Source organism: Osmia lignaria, chromosome 7, assembly GCF_051020975.1.
Source record: "Osmia lignaria lignaria isolate PbOS001 chromosome 7, iyOsmLign1, whole genome shotgun sequence".
NCBI lineage: Eukaryota > Metazoa > Arthropoda > Insecta > Hymenoptera > Megachilidae > Osmia > Osmia lignaria.
Genome location: NC_135038.1, coordinates 3,407,993 through 3,434,687, shown reverse-complemented (window position 1 = coordinate 3,434,687; position 26,695 = coordinate 3,407,993). Strand labels below are relative to the sequence as shown.

Genomic DNA, 26,695 nt, shown 5'->3' with positions numbered 1-26,695 from the left:
TTTTTTTTTCTTAAGTTGAGTTATTCGAAAGCGAAACACACCCTTCGAAAATTGATATTCCAATTCCCAATTGCTTATACATATGTCGAGAACGAAGCCGCAGATTATGCCGTGGTATCGGCGCGCTTGTTTATAACCACCGTTCGAACGTAATCAATAGCCTACACCTTCAGCCCGCGCTATACGAATCCTTTAATTGGACACTGTTTTTCGTTAATAATTTAAAAACGAGATCTTAATCAACATTTTGGCAAAGGAAAAAGTTCAGAATCCTCAGCAATCATCCCTCCAGGGCATTCGATCTAGTTCTGGGACACTCTCTATAATTGTTTTCCAATCAGCACCAACGAGATAATTATATCGCCGCGCCGGTACTGTGGCAACAAGTCTAGATCATTTCGTTGACGGTATTTTAGATAGAAACGATGTTTGTAAAAAAGATTCTTGGCCACCCGAAAGCTAAGATCCAAAATTTTACAGAAAATGTTTTACTACGGTAATATCACTCTCTGCATTATTAATACAGCGTACGATAAGATTATAATAGTACTGGTCAGAATAGAGTGGGAAGGTATAGTCTCTCAATAAATGTGTAATTACAAATATCCTCAATGCTACATATCGTACTTTATTTCTTTTAAACCGACCGCTGACAACATTTTTGGGTTTTAACTATTGAGGTGTCACAAATCTTTCTCGCGAACATAGTTTTTATCAAACAGCTTTCTTCTAGAGGGTTTTAGAGGTACAGTTTTAACTTTGAAATGTAAAGTCTGATCCTATCATGGTGTTATTTATTCTGAATCTATTAGGTTTTTCATAAGCTTTCTGAAATTATTAGTTGATGAAAAACCACTTATATAATAATTTTTTGATTATTACAAAGAGACGTATAACACCATTGAAATAATAGAGGAAATTGAAAGCGAGGTTCTTACTTTTTTGAATTTTTGGTTATTATCAGATGTTAAAATAATAGTTCTTATCTGTTTTTCATTGGCAAGAAGTAGGTAATGGGTTAAGAGTAAAGAAGATCTCTCGCGTGTAAGAGGTCAACCTCATAGTAAAGCCGAGGTTTATCCTACGAGTGGAATCTTTCGATCAACGGAATTTAATTCCTGCTTCCCTACAATAGAGGGTAGCACAATGCACCTTTTTCACTTTCCAAGGATACCATACGAGTTATTTGTTTAAAGAAGTTTCATCAATAGTATATTATACCACTAATTGTTGTAAGTCATTTTATAGTTTATTGTTATAATTGTGTGAAGAATAACAGGCATTTTTTTAATAATTTCAAAATAGTGAAATCGATAATATGGTTTACATCTTAGCTACCATCATCACTAAAATCTAAAAATACTTTTTAAATTTTGTTGCATTTCTATTACTATGCTAACATACAAAATGCAGTTCTTGTAGGTATATTGTTATTATTATGATTTAATGAATTTGTTTCATAATGATTATAAATACAGTATCAAATTCGAATTTTATTTTAATTCTTATTTCAATTATATTAATAAACCAAAAATATAAGCATATAAAACTGCAACACGTTTTTATTATTATTTAAATTGAATAACTTAAGTTATTAATATTCAATAAATTAAATTAGTATGTTTAATGAATTATATGTTAATTTGTCTGTAAAAATATAACTTAATGGAAAGAATGTAATTTATATAATAACAGAAAATTTAACTTATTAATTATGGTACATAGTGGATAAACATTTTAAATGATTTCAGATAAAGTTTTGTTGTTTTCCACAAATTGTCAAGAGGTAAACATTGCTTTAAATATATTACTTTCATATTATTGATTATAATTTCTACTATTTTTCTGATTAATTAGTTTCACTACTTCCTCTGTTAAATGTTTTTTATTTTTCAATGATATATCTAATACATTTAAACATATAATAAAAGTATTTTGTGCCGTTATCTACACGTATTCTGAAAATATGTAAAACATTATAAACTTGTTAAAAGTAACATGCTGTGCTAACAGCATGAATAAATTTCTTCAAATATGAAGTTAAACACTGTAATAGACATATTAAAAAGAAGATATATGAACACAAAACAAAAGATACCACAAATTTTTGTCAAGATTTCTATGGTTGAGATAAGCTACTTGAAATGTTTATGTTATCTTTTCGTAATATTCATTAATTTGTTAATGTTCATTAAAATGTTCCAGCTGTTTTTGTTCTGTTATATTTAAGCATATTGTCGATTTAAAATAAATCGCTATAAATATTACAATGTGTGTCTGTTGTAAGTTTTAAATAAAGTTATACATAATATTTATATTTTAAAACCTGCTATTTTGCTTTAATTCACGATTTTCTAAAAGTATCTCCTGTTACAAAATAATAAAGGTTTTTATTATATCCATTGTTATATTAATTTTTAAAATTGATATTTATATGGTTGTTATAAATACATTAAAATTTAATTATGCCTGTTAATATTTTCAAAGGTGTATTATCAATTATGTTAAAAATATATTACCAGAAATTTTACAGTTCATTTACATTTTTCATTAATATTAACTAAAAATTACAAAAAGTATGTTTTTGTTATTTTTGAAGATAACAGATCAAACAATAGAAATTAAATTTATAGTTTTCCCAGCATTCATACTTATAAAACAAACACGTATACGATTCTAAAATGAATCAAAATAAACCACATCATTTGAAACAACGAAAAACCAATGAAAGTCATTAAACCGTTAACAGAGATACTTTAAAGATAGAATCTTGACAGAAAACCTCAAATAAATAAAATATGTTATAATAAAACAAAACACACTGATACAGAGGTAGTTGAAAGGTACGTTTCAAGAAAATTGTTTATTAAGGTACACACAAGTTTTCGTTCACTGTAGAACGAACAGAAAGGAAAGTAATATCCGTTACAAGCTCGATTAACACTTTGCAGAAGAGGACAAGAAATTCGAGATGTTACTACTCGCGCTGTCGGCGCCCGATTGAATCTGGATGCGTCGCGAGAGTGGTTGCGCGTGGAGCGTGTGCGCATGCCGCGCATGCGCGGCCAAACTGTGACGCTACAGTGGCGCCAGTAATGGCGGCGGAAAACACGCGCGCACGCCAGCACCGCCGCCGGTTTGTTTCTCCACGCCTCTACCTCGCCTCCACCACCGCCGCCGCCACCGCCACCGCTCTCACAACTTGTGGGTAAGTACCCTCACACTCCAATCAGTCTGCACTCGCATGTCCACGAGGTTGCTCGCACGGTCTTGCCGCCTTCCTCACGTACTCACCCCTTTCTCTCTTCTACTTGGCTCACCACGTTTAGTGCATTATCAGAGACCCGTACCACGGGGTGAACTGAGCCACTGGTTGACGTGCTCGTCGGGTATTGTCAGTCGTCGTGAGGTTAGGTCAGAGTGATCGTCGTGGCGGGATTACACGGCTCGTTTGAATTTGAATTCTGTCGTTCCGTATCGTCGTGTTATTTGTTATCCAAATGATTGTAAACGTGTCTTAACACGATCAACAAGCTTCGAACGAAACGTTTCAACGATTATCAGATGAGTTTATCGCGTAACGTAAACTGAACGCGCGAACGTCGAACCGCGTGACAGCCGCCGCATTGAGGTTAGGTTGTTCCTCGCCTACCAACGCGCCTTTTTCGAACGGATTCCTCGTGACGTTTACTTACCGAGCATCGATTTATGCGGATGTTAGTGCGAACTGTTGGTGATAACGACGCGTTTCTCGAGTGACGGATCAAGGGACAATGAGAATTGTGGAAATAGAGTGAATGTTTTCGAACGGACGTATTTCGTGCAGTGACTTCTTTGGTGCACAACAAAATGTACGCGTGGTGGTGATTAATACATTTTAATATATTTCTCGTGTACTCATAGACAGTAATATACACGAATATAATTATTTGTCTCGATTCATTGTCGAATATTGAGAAGCGATCGAAACGAAGATAGCCTGTTGCGTCGATGCGTTGCGGGTGTTCACTTTTGCACGCTTTCGCACACAGGTCTTTTTCGTCGATGCTTATTTAATAATGACAGTGATACGCGGACATTCACTTTAATGATGTATCAATTTTGCCATTGTTAATGTCTTAATTTTCTGAATATTTTTTGGATAAAAAGAACTTTGTTGGAAATTGAAATCAAAATTATATTCAAATCATTTTAATCCTTGAACAGCGGAGCCTGGGTCGATTGTGACGCAAACTTATAAAACATATACAAGAATATTAACCTAAAGTTAAATGGATTCATATATTGGAAGAATAATTATTAAAAGAACTGTATGAAATAACATGACGTATAAAATTAAATTAAAATTAGGGTTCTCACCATGGTCCGCCGTTCAAGGATTAATATAGTTTTTTAAACCGCTCAGGAGCATTAAGGCACTTATTCAATTTGACATAAACTTCAAATAAAATATGAAATTGTTAAGAACTTTTAAAGAGATATTATTCCGTTTGACATTTTACAATAATAGTGGAATATTTTACACAATATCATTTAAAAGTTAATAAAACTACTAACAGCCTACAAATTCTGATGTTTTAGTAATTAATTTTTTTATAGCTTCTGTAGAAATATTCTTCTGTTCTTCTGGAATTATTTATTTTTGATTCTCAATAAATTATCTACTATTTTTGCTGTATTTTTGGATGTCATTATCTTTCCACTGGCCCAAATATGCAAAATTACAGTAGATGCAGAAGATATTCTCATAGTAATCAATGTTAAATAAAATTTCACAAAATTACTGTTTATTACGTAATTTTTATGAAACAATCAAATTATATATATATATTTTCAAAAATTTCTGCTAGATATTATACAAAAAAATTTTTAAATTAATAGAAATGTAGAGATAATAAATAATTAATTTATAAGCGGATAACTTATTCCTTTGTGATTAAAATTAACTTACATTTGTTCTTGAAGCTCTAAGTGAAATTGCAGAAATTTCATCATTTGCATAAAATTTTGGAGTATTTTTAAATGTAATAAGTGTCACGAGAATTCTGAACGGTTCTACCAACAAAGTTTGATTAAAATTGCAAATTAAATTTATTAATATCTAATAATACGAAAAGAGTTGAAAATACACAAAAAGAAGAATGTTCGAAAAATTGCATAGAAAAGTGAACTATCAGCTCTTGCAATAATTAATTGTATAAAAACTAATGTTTAATCAAAAAGTTTGATTTATCTTATTTTCTGAAATAAACATCATTATTGTGAGATTTCACACGTTAAAGGTAGAGTGTCAGTACGCGACGCGTACTGATTGTTCTTTGGTTCCTCGGCTTCCTTTCGATCCGACGCGCACTTATCAACGCGTTCGATTCGGAAAAGAAAAATCGATAGAATCGCGATCGATGCAGCCACTCGTGGATCAAATTCGATAGCTATCGTTGAAAGACAAGAAGGAACTGACATCAGTCATTCGACGGCCGAGTCACTGACTGCGTCGCATTTGAATTGTCCTTAAACGGTTCTAATCTATACACTTACCTTCCGATATTTTCAAATTATCCATAATGAGTATTGCAAATTAATACTGTAATATCTTAAAATTTTTAGTTCACCATTCAGATATTACGTTATTCAGAAAATATGAAAAAATTGGATCTTTAGTAAAATTGTATTGCAATGAAATTTTAGGTGGTTTTATGTTTATTTTTCTTTTTGCAACTGTTCATTGCAAAGGTTCAAACAAAATTATTTAAATATTAGGTTGGTGTATATCGGTTTGCAAGAATAGTGACATTAGTCGAAAGAGTTAATTTCATAGAAAAGTAGTTTGAATTTCACTTTTTCTATAATTTGTTTGTTACTTATTGTATTTTTGTTTGTACAGTTGTACTGAGAGTTTTCATTCTTGCCTTTCTTTATTAAAATGTCAGTTAACTCTTTTTCTTAGGGGATGAAACAATTTCTCATTTTGAGTTGCGTCATTGTTTTTGTCAAATAGTAGCTAATCAATTCTGTGGCTCGATGCAAAAAGTATCAATATTATATTTTCGGAAAAATAAGTTCAACCTTATATTATCAACCTTAAAAAACGACAATTTCTAATTCTATTTAGAAGTTACTATAATGTTTTTTCTACAGAAAAACATAGATAGCATAAGCTATAATTCTAAGAAATTTGGAACAGCAGAAACTTCTGTATCAGAAATTATTCGAACATGAATTTTTTATCACTCGAAAGCTCTAATATTAATTCATTTTCCTGTTTCGTGTTATTTTCATTTTGTATCTTTTGCACCAAGTCACGGATGTGATAGTTGAAACATTTCCATATTATTATTCAGATCAAAGAAGTCTATTTTTAAAGTTTATTTTCCCAGCTATCTCAAAATTGATAATATCCGAGTTGTGTTACTATTTTTGCAAATCACAGATATGAAATGTTGTTTTTCTAATGTTTGAATCTTCAGGTAGTAAGCACTTCTTAATAATCAGTTGTTACAAAAGAAAAACAAAATTCCTTGTAATATATGTAGGTATAGCATTAACTATCAATAATATTCATAGTTGATTATTAAAAATGACCAAAATTTTTAGGCAATCATTTTGTACTAAAACAAACTTGACAATGTTGAAGTAAAAATTGTGTAATAAAATTAATCTATCATTTGCAAAAGATTACTTAATTGTAAAAACTGTATAATTTTGGATTACATAATTTAGAAGTGAAAATTTTTCATTTGAAAATGTATCAAATATTCTACATAATAATGAAATTCCTATAGGGAAAGTATAAAGTTATTTTGAAAGAAAAATGTACTTTTCAGAACAACATTTCATTTGAACCAACCTAATGGTATTAAAATAGTGTCTGCATTAATTTCAAGCTTCAAGGTAATTTTAAATCAGATAGAAGTCCGAGGAACCAATGTTAATTTTAACGTTCTTTTACACGAAATACACTGAACACTGAGATTTATATCAAGTAAAAATTTATACTTGCGAAACTGTTTTTCATCAAATCAAGTTTCCTATGATAGAACATGAAAGGAAAGACATAAATAAGTATCTTCATTAGCTTATATTCGCATTATTTTTCCAGTAATCTAAGAAATTTGAATCTCCGATATTGCATTTCTGCAAAATATTTCTGTAACGATATTTTGAAGATATTGTACAAAATTTACGTAAACCTAATAAAAGAAATAATTTATCTGAAAATTGCATAAAATTTTAAGGGAGGAATTAGAATTTTGAACTCTTAGGAATGATAATACTAACAGTAGCTAAACTTTTGCCTATTTTATTATGAAACTTACTTAACATCTTGAATTGTGGGTGATACTTAAATTTCAATAGGAAACTATCACCCACATTGTTAGGAATTCTTTGCTTTACTTAATTAGAAATACTTCTACTAGATATTTGAAATAAATAATTATCGTGGAAATAATCAATAAAATTTGTCAAAAATAAAACTGCTATTTAATGAAATTATTAACAGCTTCAATGTGGCAATAAATTTTAATATTGCAAATTTGTAACTTTACGTTTTCAATAATTTTATTGATAATGAAATGTGCAGTTATATTTGCAACACAATTGCAATAATGAGTTGATATACACAGTTCGTAATGAATTGCTCTATTAGTATCTTACAAAAATATTTTGCTTCGATCACTAGAAAGTATTTGAAGTCACTATTTAATGATTTGAAATTTTTAAAAGCAATTGAAGGAAGCATAGAAGTATTTATCCAAAGTTTTTTAATCCTGTACATAATAATGTATAGTTTCTTTTATAGTTTCTTTCGCTATGAACCGTTATTATTTACAATCAGCGGCCCACATGAATAATATTCTGATACCATAATATCGAAGTAATCATTGTATTAACTCTCCGCCGGCAGTATTGTATTTTACTAACACGGCCGGCATTACGTATCTTTTATTTCCAAGCTCAGTTTTTTATTGTTTCAAATTGTAACAACATTCTGAGACATGTATTGAAGTCTCTAATTTAATGTATATCTGTTAAACGAAATATTTAACTACTTTTGCAATAAAAGCAATAATTCGAAGGCAAGTTTTGAGATGATCCGTAATGCCGGCGGAGGGTTAAGGAAATTCTATTCTATTGATAGGATCGCAAATTTAAAGTTCATTGTATAATGTTTAAATGAAAGGGTTTTACATTGTATATATTGAAGGAATAATTTTTATAAGAACAGTGTACAATTTGGGGAATGAAAATCATATGGAATGTAAAATTAAATTGAAATTGGAGCTCTCTCCATGGTCCGCCGACCGAGGGTTAATGATATTGAAACAATTATTGCTTGATAATACCCATTTACAATTATATTAACAAAGCAATAAATATCTATAGTACGATAACATATTTATCTTAATTAATAGAAAGGAAAGTTTTATTTATTTAGCATAGTTATTTTTTAGTATAATGAAATAGAAACAGAACTATTTGTTCCGGTCATTGAATTAAATGATACAGCGATATACACTGCCGTCGATAGGTAGTGGGATACCTATAAAATTTGTTTGTGCTCAAATATTTTTAATTTATGTAGGTTTCTGCTAATTAAAGCAGTTTTAATTTATTTTCACATTTTAATAACGGTTTTGTCGTAGCTACATGCCTTTAACGTCTATCAAGCTATCTCTTCATACTCGTCACAGATAGAGTGCTAATTAATTTATGACGCTAATTCAGATGTACTATTTTTACAATTAAGCTTACTGATTGTTTATGAATAATAATTTTTGACATTTGTTGTTTTTCTTGAGCGTTTTTATTACTTTTAAGATTAATAACTATTTAGGATAGCGAATTTCTTCAGAGCATAATAATCTACAATAGATTTAGAAAATTTTCTTAGTGAAATATTCTTCTTTTGACAGAATAATATTTTATTTATATTTCTTTATGAGGCTTAGTTGTCGTAATAATTTAAAATCTCATTGTCAAACGAAATTAATTGAAAGTGGATGAAATTATAGTTCTGGACTTTTGATTATATTACGTGAAACAAAAATAAAGAAAACACATTACAGTCCTCAGTAATTTGCAAAATTTGAGTACAATATACGTGTTTTACAGCTGAAATTGTTAATAAAAAATAATTAGTGATTAAAGTCTACTTCGTTCGATATAAAATAACTCGATTTATTCGAGTACTCGAATTTCGAGTCAAACAATGATCGGTCGGTCGAGCCGAGTCGAGCGCTTGAATTTGCCGAATTACTCGAAATCGACGAAAGCGAGCTACTCGAAAAAATCGAACTACTCGAATATTCGAGCCGAAAATTCATCTTCAAGTGAATCGAAGTTTTATGATGGCTCGAATATTTGAGTAGTTCGATTTTTTCGAGTAGCTCGCTTTTGTTTCAAACAGTTTGTCGGTAATTCGAGTAATTCGGCAAATTCAAGCGAGTTCAGCTCGGCTTGTAAATTCCGGGTAACTCGCACACCTCTAAAAATAACAGCAATATACAAATTCTGAAAAGTTATTACATGATCAACAGAAGTTACAAGTGTTCTACTACTTATGGATGGCAGTCTGGCATATGGAAAAATGCAGATTCATTTGAGAAATCAGACATAACGCATTAACAAAATTATTAAATTCTCAAGATTAATAAAAAGTTATTAGAGAAAGTAAAGAAAATCACAGTATTAAGTGTTCGTTAGTTAACTAACTGATAATAAGTTTACAAAGAAAATATATCCCGATATGTAGTTTAGAAAAACAAATGGATACAGTAGGATTCTAATTCGTAGAAAACTATATACCAATAAATCAAATCGAAATAAAGGTTTAGTTTTAGTTAAAGAAGTTCTTTTTCAATAAAAATATCTGATAAAATGACGTAATATTTCGTGAGGAAGCAAATTCATCATTTTCAGTTCAGGTGAACGAAAAATTAAAAGTTCGGAACATTATTTCTTTAATGTACTTGTAAATGGAAATATCTAGCAATAATTACTTAACACTTTAATGTCCGACGTCATATATTCCTGATTTTGGCATTTAACTTTTTATGTGATTATTCTTTACCTTATTTTTATCTACTCCATCAAATGCTAATTAGAGTTTAAAATTTAGTAACTCTGCGGCGCCCGTAAAATGATTTATTTATAATTCTATTAGTAATTTTTTGTTAGATACAAAAGGGAATTTAACTTTCCGTAGGCAAATTGGATCATCTGTTTCCTTTTACTATGTCAGACTTTCTAAAAATCTGACAAAATTCTAGAAGACTAATTAAAATCTCTATTACATTATTCAATTATTCGTTCTGTCAAATGTTTACAACTTTTTTTCAATAAAAATAAAAATTCGAGGGGAAGTCTTTCGCTTCTGTCGTTAGCGTTTCGGATTGCCTACGGAGGATTAAAATTACACGAGTTAAAGGTTTTATGAAACCTGTAGTCATCAGAGTGTTAATTATCAGAATAAAGTCCAAATATTAATGTGGGTCACTGTACATTGTATAAAAAAATGAAGTGAATATTACTCGCTTCATAATTCATAATCCTATAATAACTTTTATAATTTTGTTTCTCTCTTTAAATATATAAAAATATATATAATCAAGGATGAAAGTAACATTATAAGATATCGTTGAAATAATGTGAATATAAGCTAATGAAGATACACATCTCAGACATTACTCTTCTTGATTTTCATTCAATGATTTCAATGAAACCTGGGCAAATTACGGTGAATATATTTCTGGTAGGCGAGCAAAGGAGTATAAGTTGATAAAAATCTTATTAGCCATTATTTTCAAGAAAATAAGAATGTTTCTAAATTGACTACGACGTATATTTTATTACAAGTTATCAACTTCCATGTTCAAAACTAACATTCGATTTAACATTGCACCTTAAACATCTTCTACTCGTCTAGCAGAGATATTTGATTTGATGTAAACAGTGTTCACACCTGTGACCGATAGGCACTAGAGCGGAGATTCCCAAAATGCGGTTTCCGATCGACGCGACGGTTGGGTCGCGTTAAATATTAACGCGTTGATTGCCGAAATGAAAATAGATATTTGTTGTCACATATATTGAAGCTCTAATTGTTAAAAGTGGAAACAGTGTGGAATTTTTAAATTTCAAGCAATCCGTGTAAAATAATACGAAATACGAAGGTAAATTAAAATTGGGTCTTTCTCCATGGTCCGTTGTCCGATGGTTAATTCGGTTAATTAAGTCCAATAGTGATTATCATCTTCAGCGACTGACGGTATCGAGTTGCGTGGCAGCGAATGCGTTAATTTTTATCGGCAAGTGGATCTTAAAAGGTATCCGTTTTCGATAGTGGATCTCGACTCGTCAAAGTTTGGGAAGCTCTGCGCTATAGCCACTTCTGATAGACACGGTTCGATTTCTTTTTTTAACAACTTCTTTTCGCCACGTTTACGAGTGGGTTAGATTCGGTATCGCGAGTAAATTCGCGTGGCAAGTGTCCAAGGATGAAGATGATCGAGAGAGAGAAATGGAACACGTCGATTATATCTGTTCTAGATGGATAATTCTGCATATGTGCCGAATCATCTACCGCCGCCGTCCCTGGTCGTATTTTCACAGGCCGGGGGGCTGCCGGAGGCTCTGAGAATGCAAAGACCCTTCAATCCACAAGTTAGTGTCCCATTATCCTTACCTGTACACAAACCTAAGCCTGTGTTTGCTTCTCTCTTGCTTCTATCTGTGTTTACCCGTGCATGAGAATCTGCTGAAAATGATATTTGGAACAAGGACGATTAACACGAGATTTCCTTAGCGAACCATCGTTTTTCTTGTCTTTGCAAAATTATTGCTTTCGCTCGTTCGTGTTTTAGTACCTGGAAAGTTTTTGCCGATTTGTGTAACAAAATATTGGATATTTCATTACTATATTTTTTAAAAATAAAACTTCATTTGAACAGAGAATCTCAGCTGATTGTAAAGTTCATCAGTTTTTTGTTCCTTTTTAAATTATATGAAATTCTAAGAGCATTTCAATTTGCATAATTAATCTTAATTAAATGCTGATTGATACTAATTTTCTATTTATTTACGTATTATATAATAGGATTATTATTCTCAGTCATAACTTTGATTAAATTATGATTAACCCTTGAACAGTGGAATCTGGGTCAATCGATACCCCAACTTACAAAACATATGCAAAAATAATAATCTAATGTTGACTGTATGATTTTTAAACAAAAGAGTTTCATATATTGAAAGAGTGTGAAATTTGGAAAATGAAAATATTAGGTGTACAAATTAATTCGGTGCCATTTTTAAATAGCTATAGTAATTCCAATTATTGAAATGCTCTTTATTGTTATTATGTCGTCTTACCACTTTTCAAATGTCCAAAACCGCGAGAAAATATTCAAATTAAAAATATTAATTAAGAAGGCGTAATACTAAAGGCACCGAATTAATTTGTACACCTAATAGTATGAAATACAAAATTAAATTAGAATTGGGACTTTCTCCATGGTCCGCCGTCCGAGGGGTTAATAATAAATGATGTACCTAAGGGTTATGAAGATAAAGATTTCCACTTTTAAATATAATAAACTATTCTTTAATCGTCCTCTCTGTTGTTTCTTTATGAAAGAAAAGGTTCAAATGTTAAAAGTGGATTCCATTATAACCAGAATCTTCATGTTAAATACAGGATAGAATATCACCATTTAGATTGTATCATAAATTTTTCCATGCAACCTATGAGAAATTGGCAAAAACTTTCAGGGTAACTCAATAATAACAAGTTAAGCAAGTTAACTCTTTCGTTATGGATAAACTGCTCTAAAACGCTAAACCCACCGTCATTGCGTAATGCAGATAGAAAATTTGCTCACGTTACAAATTTTTAATAATCTAATAAACATTTTTAATTCAAAAGGAGAAGATTACTCCACCGTTAATAAACAAAATTCGTCCAAGGATTAATCCTTTCGATCCCGGTAGGACACATACGTCCCACTGAATGTTTCTGACCCTCTGTGAGACAATGTGTTACATATGTGCATTATATTTTTTCTTTTTACTTTATTTGACTATATGTATATTAGCTGTAGAAATTAATTCAGTGCCTTTAGTATTACTTTTTTTAAATCACTATTTTACATTTGAATATTTTCCCGCGCTTCCATGAAATTGAAAAGTAGCGCGAAAATATGATAACGATAATAATTATTTTAATAATTGAAATTACTATAATTAAAAAAAAATAAATCTTCAATTAAAATAAAGAAAAAGCATCGAATTAATTTCTACGCATAATACCATCTTTGATTGGCAATTATTGACCATAAACAACATAACAACGTACTGAATAATCTTCATTTAGGCAGTTAAATTCAAATGGAAAATACTTGGGTCGAAAGGGTTAATGTACTCGTGGCAAATAAATCCCCCGCAACAAATTAAATACCAGATTTGGAAAGATTGACTCCAGAACGTCAAAAGGATCAATCGTTATCATGTAAAAGTCAATGATATTTTTCTCTCTCTTTCTTTTTTTTTTTTTTTAATTCATTACTATTTCGTGCGTGTATATAAACACAGAGAATAATAAAAGGGAGACGCGCAATCTTTATGCTTCGAAAAATGTCAATTTCAATGGGCCAGCTGTAATCGCTTGCAATCGCTTCGACTGGTAGGCGCTTTATGCACACCACTGGTAATTAATGCACGCTCTAAATAGGGATTTCGTTGTGAATGCCTGGAAACACGCAAACGTGAATGAATCCGTAAATCGTAGTACAGTAGATAGATAATCATTTGCTTGACGGTAATCATATTTCGTTAAGTTTGATCGAAACAGTCGATCGGCTCTGTACACCGTAAGTATATATTTGATGTTTTTTAATTTAAATTTAAGCAAATCCCCATTTTTACCCTTTCGCTATTGTGAGATACTATAATCATCGAATGGAGTGTTTACATTTCAAGATAACAAGTATGTGATATGACAACAGAAAAATTTCTTATTGGAAATCAAATATTATATAAATAATTATTAATAATTTAACACTTTATTAGCAGGAGAAATTAACTGAGAGCGGGAACTTTTTTGGAAAAAAAATTGAGAAATTTTAAAGAAACGTATTACTACGTCAACTGTTTTCAGCTGTTACTTTTGAGAAGACGTATTACTACGTCACCAGCTTTAAGCTATTACTTTGAAAAGACGCATTACTACGTTAACCGCCCTCAGGTTTTACTTTTGAAAAGAGCTACCATTACGTCACCAGCTCTCAGCTTTTATTTTTGAAAAGACGTAGTACTACGTTATCTGACAGCAAAGTGTTAACATGAAAACGTACGAATAGGGTTTCAGGTAGAAACAACCGTAGCGAAAGGGTTACTTATAGAGAGTGAGTCAAATATTTAAAATAAGTTACAACTACTGTGTTGTTGAAGATCTATTTTACTACAGTAGACTCTCGTTATATTGCCCCACGAGCGGCTTGACCTTCACATGGATTTTCAAGCATATTAGTGCCACTTTTATATCCCTTTCCTACTCTAACTGAAAGCTTGAAACATTTTCTGCCCCTACACCCCGTCCACGTCAATATAACGAGTGTTTATCATAATTTTCACTTGTGACAGTGCAACCAAGAAGTACTATTGCAGTTTTTTAATTAATTAATTATAAGATTAACATAAGATTTCAGTTTATTTTTGACAAATAAAATCAACTCTAATCTTTGAACAGTGGAGCCTGGGTTAATCGCGACCCGAACTTACAAAACATATGCAAGGCTATTGACCTAAGGTTACATGTATAATCTTTAAACAAGAATCATTTTTAAAGGAACAGTGTAAAATTTAGAAAATGATAGTAATATAAATTAGAAAATTAAATTAAAATAGGGGCTCTCTTCATGGTCCGCCACCTGAGGATTAACTGCGTTCAACACATATTTATATACATATAAACATCTTATCTACATTTGTAGTTGAAATGGATAAGTATTATTGTGTTATGATCGAATAATAACTAAAAATTTAAAAGCTTGATCCGTATTCTCATTATCTGGGTAATTATAACATACATAGATTTTATTACGTCCTTTGAATTGCAGATGAATTATTAACGACCAGAGGCTTATATTCGGTTCCTTTAATTAGTAACCGTTAGTATTAAAAAGTCCATTAAAATAGGCTTCCGGTCAGTAAGGTGTTAACATTAGATACCTGATACGACCATATGGCTCAATCATAAAGTGATTAACTTTGACACCTGCGATATAGAACGATATAATAAGAGTTCTTAAACATATTATAAACATTTCATTTTTAAAATTTAGCTTTTCATATTATTAATGTATTTAATATTACTTGTACTCGCAATCAAAATTTTCTTGTTTTCTTCTCATTGGTAAGTGATTGTAAAAATTTAATTAAAATATTTTTAATATGGACAGAAATAAGATATTCTAGGATTCCTTTTTGTTAAATTGTATAGTATACGTATAGTACAATAGAAAAATTAGGTGGTCTCAAATTTTTAACGCATAGTATATGTTGAACATAGATGAAAAAAATAATTGAACGCATAAAACACTATCATGTTTACCTATATAAATATAATTATTCATAAAAGGGGATATAGAACACAACGGGGCAGAAATCAATATTGATTTTAAAACAAATGGGAAAATTTCATTGATTAAAAATTGTTTTACGTTTCACAAGTGCTATAAATTGCAAATAACAGTTTCTATACTTTTTATGTATGTGCACTCACGATCAAATCAGGCTTCCCTAAAATGGTGATATAGGGGAAGCAAGAATACTGAAATTCTGAATTTTTACCTATTAATATGAAAAGTGGTTTAGAAGTAAAATTATACGATTTTTAATCATGAAGTATTACAAAATTTATTATACAATTGGAAAGTACAAACAACAAAGTAAATTATATACTTGTAATCCAATTTCTGAATCTTTGTTTCTCTAGCTAACAATAAGTAATTCAATTTTTATTTTGCATATATTGAATTTGCAAATAAAATAGCGTTAAAAAATTGTAATCTTTAATAATATTGATTCTTTTAACCCTTTATTGTCCTAATAAAGTTTCAGAGATTTCACTGATTATATTTTTCCTATTTTCTGTAAAACTAAATTCTTCTCGAAACTTCCAATAAGTATTAATTTTAAGATTTATCAATTTTTCCAAATAGCATAATTTGATGCTCAATATTTTATTAAACCGTATACACGGTTTTATTTTAACAAAGAATAAATTAATTGCGAAATATTAAACATCTTTTTAACCGAAATTATTTAAATGGTACGACGGACAAAATATTATTTATAATTTCAAAAGAGGTGATTGAACAATTTACGCGTTCGTCGTTGGTTGTTTTAGTTGTTAAACAAATATGAAAAAGGAAGGAAATGGAAAGGATTGTTCGACATGATGAGATAATGAAATAATATTCGTTGAAACGTTGAAAAATGTATGCTTTCAAAGTGCTTATTAATGAGCTCGTTTAAATACATGTAGCAGAGGTGTATTGTATTATTGAAACCGATTGCAACGTACATTCGGAATAAAAACAAAGCCTCGGCTGCCTTTCGAGACACGTACGGGACACGATTGATTGCAATCGAATAATAAAACATGGCAGCATATCAACATTCGGTGTCGCTAAAGAAATGAGATAATTTCGTTGGAAATTAATCGTTGCGTGTGTAACCGTGAACGGGAAAAGGATTGACGATGTAGAAGAAGGAAAAGAGGGGAAAAACATTGTAAATATGCAAAAGCGCGTTCAGTCATTAGCATGAAAAAAAAAAAAAAAATGCCATCCGCGTGTAATTAAAAGAATAATGAATAGCTAATAAATCAGTGATCGAACGGAGATAGGAAACGAAGGTTGCGAAAACCTCATTTCCTCTTATAAAAGAATAATAAACTAATCGTGCGCTACCGATTCTCGTTTAAGTTATCGTCCGCATCATTATTGAACGATGAAATATTTATTCCTTGATTGACTATCAATAAAACTGCTCCGTTTTCCCGATTTTCTCAGGAAAATTGGAAGTGGGTTCGTAATGAAATGTAGCGAATTAAATTGTAATTACTTGTGACATTTATACAATGTAAATATTAATTAGAATTAATTCTTAGTTTTAATGGTGGCATTTCAGTGGAAAAAAAAATGGAATGAGAATGGATTTAAAAAAAAATCTTCTTCATCCTGTACAAAATACAGTAGACTCTTTATATTGCCGTGAACGAAGCTGTAGAAGCGGAAAATTTTTCGAGCTTCCAAATTTTCAGTTCGAGGGGAAGAGAGAAATAAAAGCGGACTATAATGGTAGAAGAGTGCCACTAGTATGCTTGAAAATCCATGTAAAGGACCAATCGCTCACAATATAACAAAAGTCTACTGTATTCAATGACGGAGCACTCTTTTGTTTCTCGAATTTCATTTTTACAAAATCAGGTAAAACAAATAAAAGGTTTATTTGGATATTCAATTATTTCTAATATTATCAACAATTTTTAATATTAATCTAACATTAAAACAACGTAAATTGTACTTGTAAGGGGAACTACCCAAGTGTTACACTCACTTATTAATGAAACTTTGCCAGCTTGTAGAGCTCGTCGAGCTGAACACGCATATACCCCGTTTCGTGGGCAGACGATTAATTGTTTAAAAGATATTAATAATTAAAGTTAGTTACTACTTACATTGAGAAGTATGACAGACTCGCACATACAACTCGCAATCTAGACATCCACGGTTCAAATCCTTGATTCCCAATATTTTTTTTTTTTTTTTTTTTTTAATAATAATTTGTCTCTTTTTGAACAACTACTACATAAAAATTATCATAAAAAGAAAAATTTTTTTGGGAACGAAGGATTTGAACCGCGGACCTTCAACTTCCAAGTCACGGATCTGCTCCGTGGTTAAACACATGACTCGTAATCTAAAGGTCCTCGGTTCAAATCCTGGGTTCCCGTTTTTTTTTTTTTATTTTTATATATAATGATAATTTTTATGTAATAGTTATTCAAAAAGAGAGAAATTATCATTAAAAGAAAAGAAAAAAATGTTGGGAACCAAGGATTGGAACCGTGGATCTCTAGATTGCGAATTGTATGTGTAAGTTTGTCATACTTCAGAATGTAAGGAGTAACTAACTGTAATTGTTAATATCTTTTAAACAATTAGCCGTCTGCCCCCAGAAGGGGTATAGGCGTGTTCAGCTCGACGAGCTCTACAAGCTGGCAAAGTTTCATTAATAAGTGAGTGTAACACTTGGGTAGTTATCCTTGTTAATGTAAAATAGGTACCTAAATATAAAATGCTAAAGATTATTTTTGCATTTTCATCATACTCCTGAAATGACACAAATTAGTAACAAATTAATGCAATTTTGAAAAATTAATTTTATTCTCCTTTCATGTTTTTAAATTATTTATTATAAAACGTGAGAGTTCTCTGAACTCTTAATTTATCACTTGTTCAAATATTTCTTGCGTTTAGTATTTCGAAATAAAAAGTTAGAAAAATCTCTTGAAAATTGCTTTGGTTTTTTTTTTATTTATTAAACAGAATATAGTTAGCACTACAATACTTTTTTGTGTGTCAAAAATAGAATAATAACAAATAATTCTACGTGCAGTTTAATGGAAAATTGAAGTTTTGTCGAAGAAATTTAAAAGGAGTTCGGTAATTCGTTGGATGTCGCAGTGAAAATTATAATCATAATTATAATTCAATTATTCAACTTGCAAGTTTTCAACTATATCGATGCTACTGAAAATGTTTTACTGTATTTCTTTCAAGTACTCAATTACAGTAGACTCTCGTCATATTGCCAGGTGAGCGATTTGTCCTTCATACAGATTTTCAAACATGATACTATGTAGTACCACTCTTCCACCATCATAGCCTACTAACATGATACATTTTTATGTCCACCCCTACAACCCTGTCCGCGGTAATATAACGAGAGTCTGCTTTATATTAAATTTGTGGTACTGGCCAGCTATGACACCCACGTGTTAATATACAACTGCCATGTCACCTATACAAATGTAATATTTGCAATTCCATATGAGTCGTTTACTCATTTAATTATACATACTCTTATTAGGAACTTAAAATTATGTATAACAAAATATTGTGAAAACAACAGATAAAACTCTTTTAAAGCGAAATCAGAGTACCAACTCTTTTTCAGAGTACCAAAATAAACTATTTATCTACAGTTTATTAAAAATAAAAGTATTTGATGAAATTTTCAACAGTGTATTAACCCTCGGAAAGCGCGGACCACGAAGAGAGCCCCTGTTTCAATTTAATTGTGTACTTTATTTTTTTCTATTTTCTACATTCTACTGCTCCTTTTTGTTTAAAAATTATACACATGACTTTAGATTAATATCCCTCCATATGTTGTGTAAGTTTGTGTCACGATTAACCCAAGCTCCGCCGTTCAAGGGTTAAACGAGCTGCCCATTTGTCATATCAATGAATTCCAAAAAATAAAAAGCAAAGAAAGTAATAAAATATAAAAAGTTAAGTATCAATCAAACACTTCGACTTTAAAATTATAGAAAATTTAAAAAGTGACATTAATCACTTTGACGTGTGAACGGTTGAAATAGAAGTTGAAGAGATTGTTAGAAAACGGCAGATACATTGACATTTTCTACGATTGATTTCGAAACGTATCTCGTAAAGGGTAAAGGTTCTGAAGTTGTGCAAATACGATGAAACGGTATTGAAAAACGGTATGAAACGGGCGGCGAACAGAGAACGAGAAAGAGAGAACAGGTACGTGAGCTGGAATATTGATCTGATAATGCGTAAGCATTGTTCAAATATTAGTACTCGATTTTCGATTGCTAATAAGTAGGAACGTTTCCATTTCTGTTCAAAATACAACACATCCCTTTTTATGCATTTTTATAAATATTATCACGGATCTATTATTGAGAACTAAATGTATCCTTAATGTTGATACAATTATAAATATGAAATGTTTAACGACGCGACGGTATTTAGTGTGCTTTTGGAAAATATGACGTATCACAAGGGAATGGGTAGTCAATATTGAGTTGCAATTAATTAAATGTCAGTGGATAGTACACATATTGTAACACTTTGTCAGTACTGATTTATAATATATGAAAGAAGATGAACTTGGAGAGAACTGTTATCTAAGATTTTCTATTAATAATTAGAAATAGAAATAAACCAAAAATATTCAATAAATGTCAAAATATTTTCAAGTTTTATAAATTACAATTGTGTAATATTTTAAAAACTTAAAATTTATTTTTTAGACTGCAATTTAGAATACTGGGAATACTAGAATATTAAAATTACCAGACTATTAGAGTACTTAAAATATTAAGAATACTAGACCACTAGACTACCTGGGATACTAATTGTAAGAGTACTAATATATTAGGAATAGAAGACTACTAGAATATTTAGAATATACCGTGGATACTAGAATATTGGGAATACTACGTAAGATTACTAGAATACCAGAGCACTAGAATATTGGGAATTCTGAAAATATTAGAATATCAGAGTACTAGAATATTGGAAATAATTAAGATTACTAGAATACCAGAGCACTAGAATATTGGGAATACTGAAAATATTAGAATATCAGAGTACTAGAATATTGGAAATAATTAAGATTACTAGAATACCAGAGCACTAGAATATTGGGAATACTGAAAATATTAGAATACCAGAGTTCTAGAATATTGGAAATACTAAGATTACTAGAATAACAGAGCACTAGAATATTGGGAATACTGAGAATATTAGAATACCAGAGTACTAAAATATTGGGAATACTAAGATTACTAGAATACCAGAGCACTAGAATATTAGGAATTCTGAAAATATTAGAATACCAGAGTACTAGAATATTGGGAATACTAAGATTACTAGAATACCAGAGCACTAGAATATTGGGAATACTGAGAATATTAGAATACCAAAGTACTAGAATATTGAGAATACTAGACTATACTATTACAGTATAAGACTACTAGAATGCTAGAACATTGAGAATACCAGACTACTAGAATGCTAGAATACCGAGAATACTAGAGTAAGTACTAGAATACCAGAATACTGAGAATACTAGATTACTAGAGTATAAGACTATTAGAATGCTAGAATACTGAGGATAATAAACTGCTAGAGTACTAGAATACTGAAAATACTAGAGTATTACAGTAAGAGACTACTAGGATGCTGGAATACTGAGAATACTAGACTATTAGAATACTTTTTAAATTCTGAGTTGATAAAACTATGAATGGTTTATACTAATGCTAATGTATCAAATAGAAATACACGAAAAGATAAGAATTCGTGTCATGAAAATTAGTTTTTATTATCGTACGTATTTTTATATATTTAAGATCAAGAAAATTTGGTTTTAAAATCCGTTGAAATATCATGTTATATCAACTCAATTATTAAACTCGATGGTAATTATTTATCAGCATAAAAATTCGAGAATATATGAAAGAATATTCCTTAATACTTTTTCCCTGGTGAAATTGATATCACGAAATTATGCGGTTTTCCTTTTCTTCTTTTCGACATATGTGTCAGAATTCATGGATAAAAGTTATCGTATTATACGAGTGGATATCTCATTGACAGTATGCGGGTATTCATATGAATTCGAGCACATTGAAATAGCGTATAATACCGAAGCAATATGGCATTATACTGTTAATAACGCGAAACCACTGTGTGTTATAATAATCCGTCAAAACGCAAAGCTTCGTCTCCCTCTCCTCCCTCGTCGGTTGTATCATTCAATTCGCCGTGATTGACGAGTCTATTAAGCTGGCATAGTAAATGGCTGGGCGGAAGTGAACGAGTTCTGTTTTGTAACGTTTGTAATGACGAAATATCGGGCCACGGTAAATGTCATCTCGGCAAATGTAATAGATCGCGATAATAGAGCTTCGAATTCGCTGAAACGTTTAATATGTTTTCTGCCATTTTGCTGTCTATAATGGATGAAATAGACGATATTACATTATTGAAGTATGATTTATTAACCCCTGTAGACACGTATTACATTAATGATTGGACACCGCAGCATCTCTGAATTTCCTGCTTTATACGAAAAAGAATTATTTAAATATCTTAGGAATTATGTTATGAAAATATTAATTGATAATTTAAATAGATTTCAAATAGATGAATAGTTTCTTCTTAACCGTTTGAGTGCCAAGCTTCGCTTGTTCCGTGCCAAAAAATGACACGCAATTGGCTCACAAGGGAATGGTACAAAGTGGATGGTAGAGTTGCTCATCCAGACTATGTTTATTCGAAAGAGCATGAAACGAGGAGTTTTGGGTGCCATTGGCAACGGGTGTAAATGATCACAAAAGTGCAAGTTGCATCACACGTGCAATTTTCCCTGAAACTCATCTTAATTGTTAGTAAACATCATCTAATCATCTCAAATTCATGCCTTTGTCACTTTTACACTTAATTTTCACTTCATATTTCGATTTCTCATGTTTTCTAATCATCTGCACTTAAAAATATGAAAATTGCAAAGTTCCATAACTTTTGAACCCGTTGCTAATGACACCTAAAAATTGTGCCATAAACTCTTCGTTTCATGCTCTTTCGAATAAACATACTCTAGACGAGCAATTCTCTTGTCAGTCGACCCAACTATCGGTACATTTAACGTTAATGGCAAAACAGTGTTAATGTTATATGTTTAGCAAGCTGACTATCTTAGAGTGAAAATAATTGAATAATTAATAAAACTGTAAAATTAAATGACAGAGTTACCGCGCTGCATAACGTATTTTGACATGAAATATAAGAAACGCGATCATTTTTCAACCGGATTTTAGAAAAAATTTGCGGCACTCAAATAGTTAATGCATTATCTATGTACCACCTATTAAATGAAATAGATTAGTAGGAATACACTCTCGATGAAATTAGTCTTCCCTAGGGAGAATGGAATGGCTTCCTTTTCTTCGGGCTTCGGTCTGTTCCCGTAGGTATCCACGGGGAAAATAACAAAGTAGTGAAGAGGGCCTCATATATGTATATAGATCTGTGGGAGCCATTTACGTGGGAAAATTTGAATTAATATTTACTTTGTTATTTGTACCTTTTAATAAAAATCATATGATTTTGTTTCTAAATCACTTTTAATATTAATGTCGTCAAAATTAAGATTTTGAGAATATTTGCTTCTCCTATCGCGCCATTAGGATTTGTTTGGGAGTATATGTGAAAAGGTCCTCACATGGTACGTGACGGTTTTTAACTATACATCATTAACGCATTAAATGATTATCAAAAAAAAAAAAGAAAATTATTCTAAACTTTTACGTATTCCTCAGTCAATTATGTATTATATATGAATTCTACTCTTCAAATTGTAATACCTGATTGCTACATTGAAATAATTTGCAAGTTCGCGAGTGATTGATGAGAAAGTAATTATATGAATTATTATTAAATACAATTAAGGCATTAATAATATATATTTGCTGTTAGTTAAAATGAAGATTGAAAATTTATAGTATTTTATAAATTTTATTTAACTGAAAATAAATCATAGGTGTATCGTTTTTTAATTCACATGTGCATTTAAATTCAAATAAAATAGATATTTATAGTGAAATATAATTTTTCATTTTTATTTATTATTATTATTTTGATAAGAGGGTAGTTGGTAATAATAAAAATTTAAGAAAGAATTATATGAATATCTTATGTTTGAGAAACACTGCTTTATAACTTAACTGTAACTAAAGATTAATCTTCGATCAGCGGACCATGGAGAGTGACCCAATTTTAATTTAGTGTAATTCCGTATTTCATATTATTTTCATTTCCTAAATTTGACATTGTTTCTCTAAAAATTCTTTTTCTAATATATCGAAATTCTTTCGTTCACAAATTATACATTCATCATTGTACAATATGTTTTGTAAGTTTGAGTCTCGATTGACCCAGGCTCCGCTGTTCTAGGGTTAAAAAGTATAATCTTTACTTTCAGTTTCCTTTTGATTGAAGTACACTTAACTTTTATTATTTCCACTGAGTTGTACGTTAATTTATAATAAATCAAAAGATTAACAATTGGTTTCACGTCAACAACTGATGGTGTCAGAAAGCCTATTAATAGGTTTCCCGTAAGTAACGTGTCAACGTATTTGTTTTCATGTTGCACCATGCATTAAAACCTTAAAATCGTGAAAACTTCAAAAATTTGAAGTATCTATTTCACGAATTGTTTATGATTTTGATATTACACTCTAGTATTTTTATACACAGAATATCGCGTACAATGGATGTGTGCAAAAAAATATGTAGTTCCATTAAAAAAGAAAGATTACAGTTATAAATATTTCAAATTTTTGTATAAAATATCTCCCTTTTGAATTGAAAATATTTCAGGAAATATTGATTTTTTACATTGAACTCATATTTTTTTACACAGAATGTTTCGAAGGATTGATATAGGTTAAAAAAAATATACAGTTCCATATTAACCTTGAAATCTTTGAAAATCTTTAAAACCTCCTCGATACACTTTCTTTATAATGATTGTAAAGTTATCATCTAATTTTGTATAAGGGAGAATTTTACCCCCTGAACATTGACTCTTAAAAAATCGAGTGATAAAATTAACCCTTTCGGCCCTGGATTTTTTTATACTCACTCAGAAAAGAAATTTTTCTGGCACAAAATATTGTTCATAGCTGCCATAAAAACTCCCTTGTCAAGTTTAAACGAATTTTCACCATAGACGTGAAAACCATGGTAATTGTCACCATTAGGTCTATTACAGGTGTAACAGCGCTCTAAGTACAGTAGACATTTGTTATATTGCCGTGGACAGGGTGTAAAGGCGGGAAATGGTTCAAGTTTCAGGTCCATACTTTCAATTGGAGGGGAAAGGAAGATAAAGGGGTATCATTTTCATAGGCCATGATGATGGAAGAGTGGCAATAATATTCTTGAAAATCGTATGCAGGAGAAATCGTTCACGTGGCAATATAACGAGAGTGTATTGTTCAAGATCGTGGTTTGGAATCTATAATAAACGAAACTCTCAGTATATTTTCTTTTCTATGTTATATTTTAATTATCATGTAGTATTATTTGAACTTTGGTACATGCAGTTATTTGAAGAAGGTAGTTTGCTGTGGTTACGTCTTCCATTGAAAAAGAAGGACCTAAATAAGTAGAATTTATGTATTAGAAACAGATTCATGTATTCCAATTAAAGTTCAAGTATGAATTACGTTCATCCTTCTTGTTTTCATTAAAATGTACTTGCACGTTTCTCACAATTAAATGCTAAAAATTACTCATTAAATCAATCTTAATACTTTTAAATAGCTGTGAAAAGCGTCCAATTAAACGTTTAATGATCGAAGCAATTATTTGCTAGAATTAATAACATTCATTTAAAGCCTAATGATACTCTGAGTGCGTACTGTAACTTTTTGGAGTATGAAGTTTTTACTATTTACTCCAAATAGAATAGATTCGTTATTTGGATATTTTTCTTTTTAAAATCGTGTAATCGTGATTTTTGTATGACTAGAATTTTACGCATAGGTTTCAATTAATTTTCAACTATGTGGATCTTGTGGAAATGAGGATCGTCAATGATAATTAAAACTTACATGTATTAGTAAAATTAAGTTACACACCTTTGATTTCTTTTATTGCATCGCTAAATGAAAATCAGTACCAAGAACAATAAAAAGGATAAATCTTTAAATCTAGCGTCACTGCTTCAAATGAAAACAATTCCAGAATCTATAATTTCATCTATCTTAATACACTCTCGATCAAATCAGACTTCCCCAGGGAAAATGGCGATATAGGGAAAGCAGGAATTCTGAAAATCATAATTTTAACGTTATTAATATTAAAAATAGTTTAAAAACAAAATAATATGATTTTTATTTATTAAACGCTATAAAATTTAATATGTAACTGGCAAATGCAAATAACAAAGTAAATATAAATTCAAATTTTCTCACGTAAACGTTTATATGCAAGTGGTAGATCGCTGCAGACATCATTATCGTCATTATCCTCGGGGATGCCTACGGAGAGGAGCAGGAGTCGAAGGGAGGGTGAGAACCCGTCACCCATTTTCCCTGGTGGAAAACAAATTATTTTTGACTTCTATCTGTACCATTAATACAAAAATTCTGCCGTGAAGAAAGCAAAGCTATCGATTTATAGACAGTTTTTAAGGACCCTCCAACAATATTGTTTTCCTAAAAGTGGCAAACAGTCAGTTTTGTCCTTTCTTGGAGAACGCCTCAACATTATTTAATTTAACAATGATTGCAAGGTGATTTTGACCAAGTTACTGAAATAAAGTATGCAAAATCTAGAATTTCGAACAACAGGAAAATACTTAACTAGATATTTAATAGAATTACTGATAAAAATAATGAAATGAATAAAATAAAAAATAATTTAGTTACTCAAGGTCGTCAGTAGCTTTATTTAGAAATATTTATTTGGCAAGTTTTTATTTTTTACAAAGATTATTATAAAGAAGATTTTAGAATAAAAATTCTAAATAAATAAAACTAATTATAAGTTATTTGAAAATAGCGAATAATCCTTAA

General features: G+C 30.6%; 1 protein-coding gene across 4 annotated transcripts in view; it reads left to right on the top strand.

The window, feature by feature from the left end:
- Positions 1–3,093: 3,093 nt before the first annotated feature.
- Positions 3,094–26,695, top strand: part of LOC117610583 (E3 ubiquitin-protein ligase RNF220) — a 235,944-nt gene continuing 212,342 nt past the window's right edge. For 3 of the 4 annotated variants that reach the window (XM_034338154.2, XM_034338151.2, XM_034338152.2), the window contains exons 1-2: positions 3,246–3,851; positions 11,551–11,664. In XM_034338154.2, the coding sequence (XP_034194045.2) occupies positions 3,798–3,851; positions 11,551–11,664 (168 nt within the window). In that variant the 5' untranslated portion in view covers positions 3,246–3,797. Of the gene's footprint in view, positions 3,209–3,245; positions 3,852–11,550; positions 11,665–26,695 lie in introns of those variants that run through there. The other variant, XM_034338153.2, reaches the window with a different exon arrangement.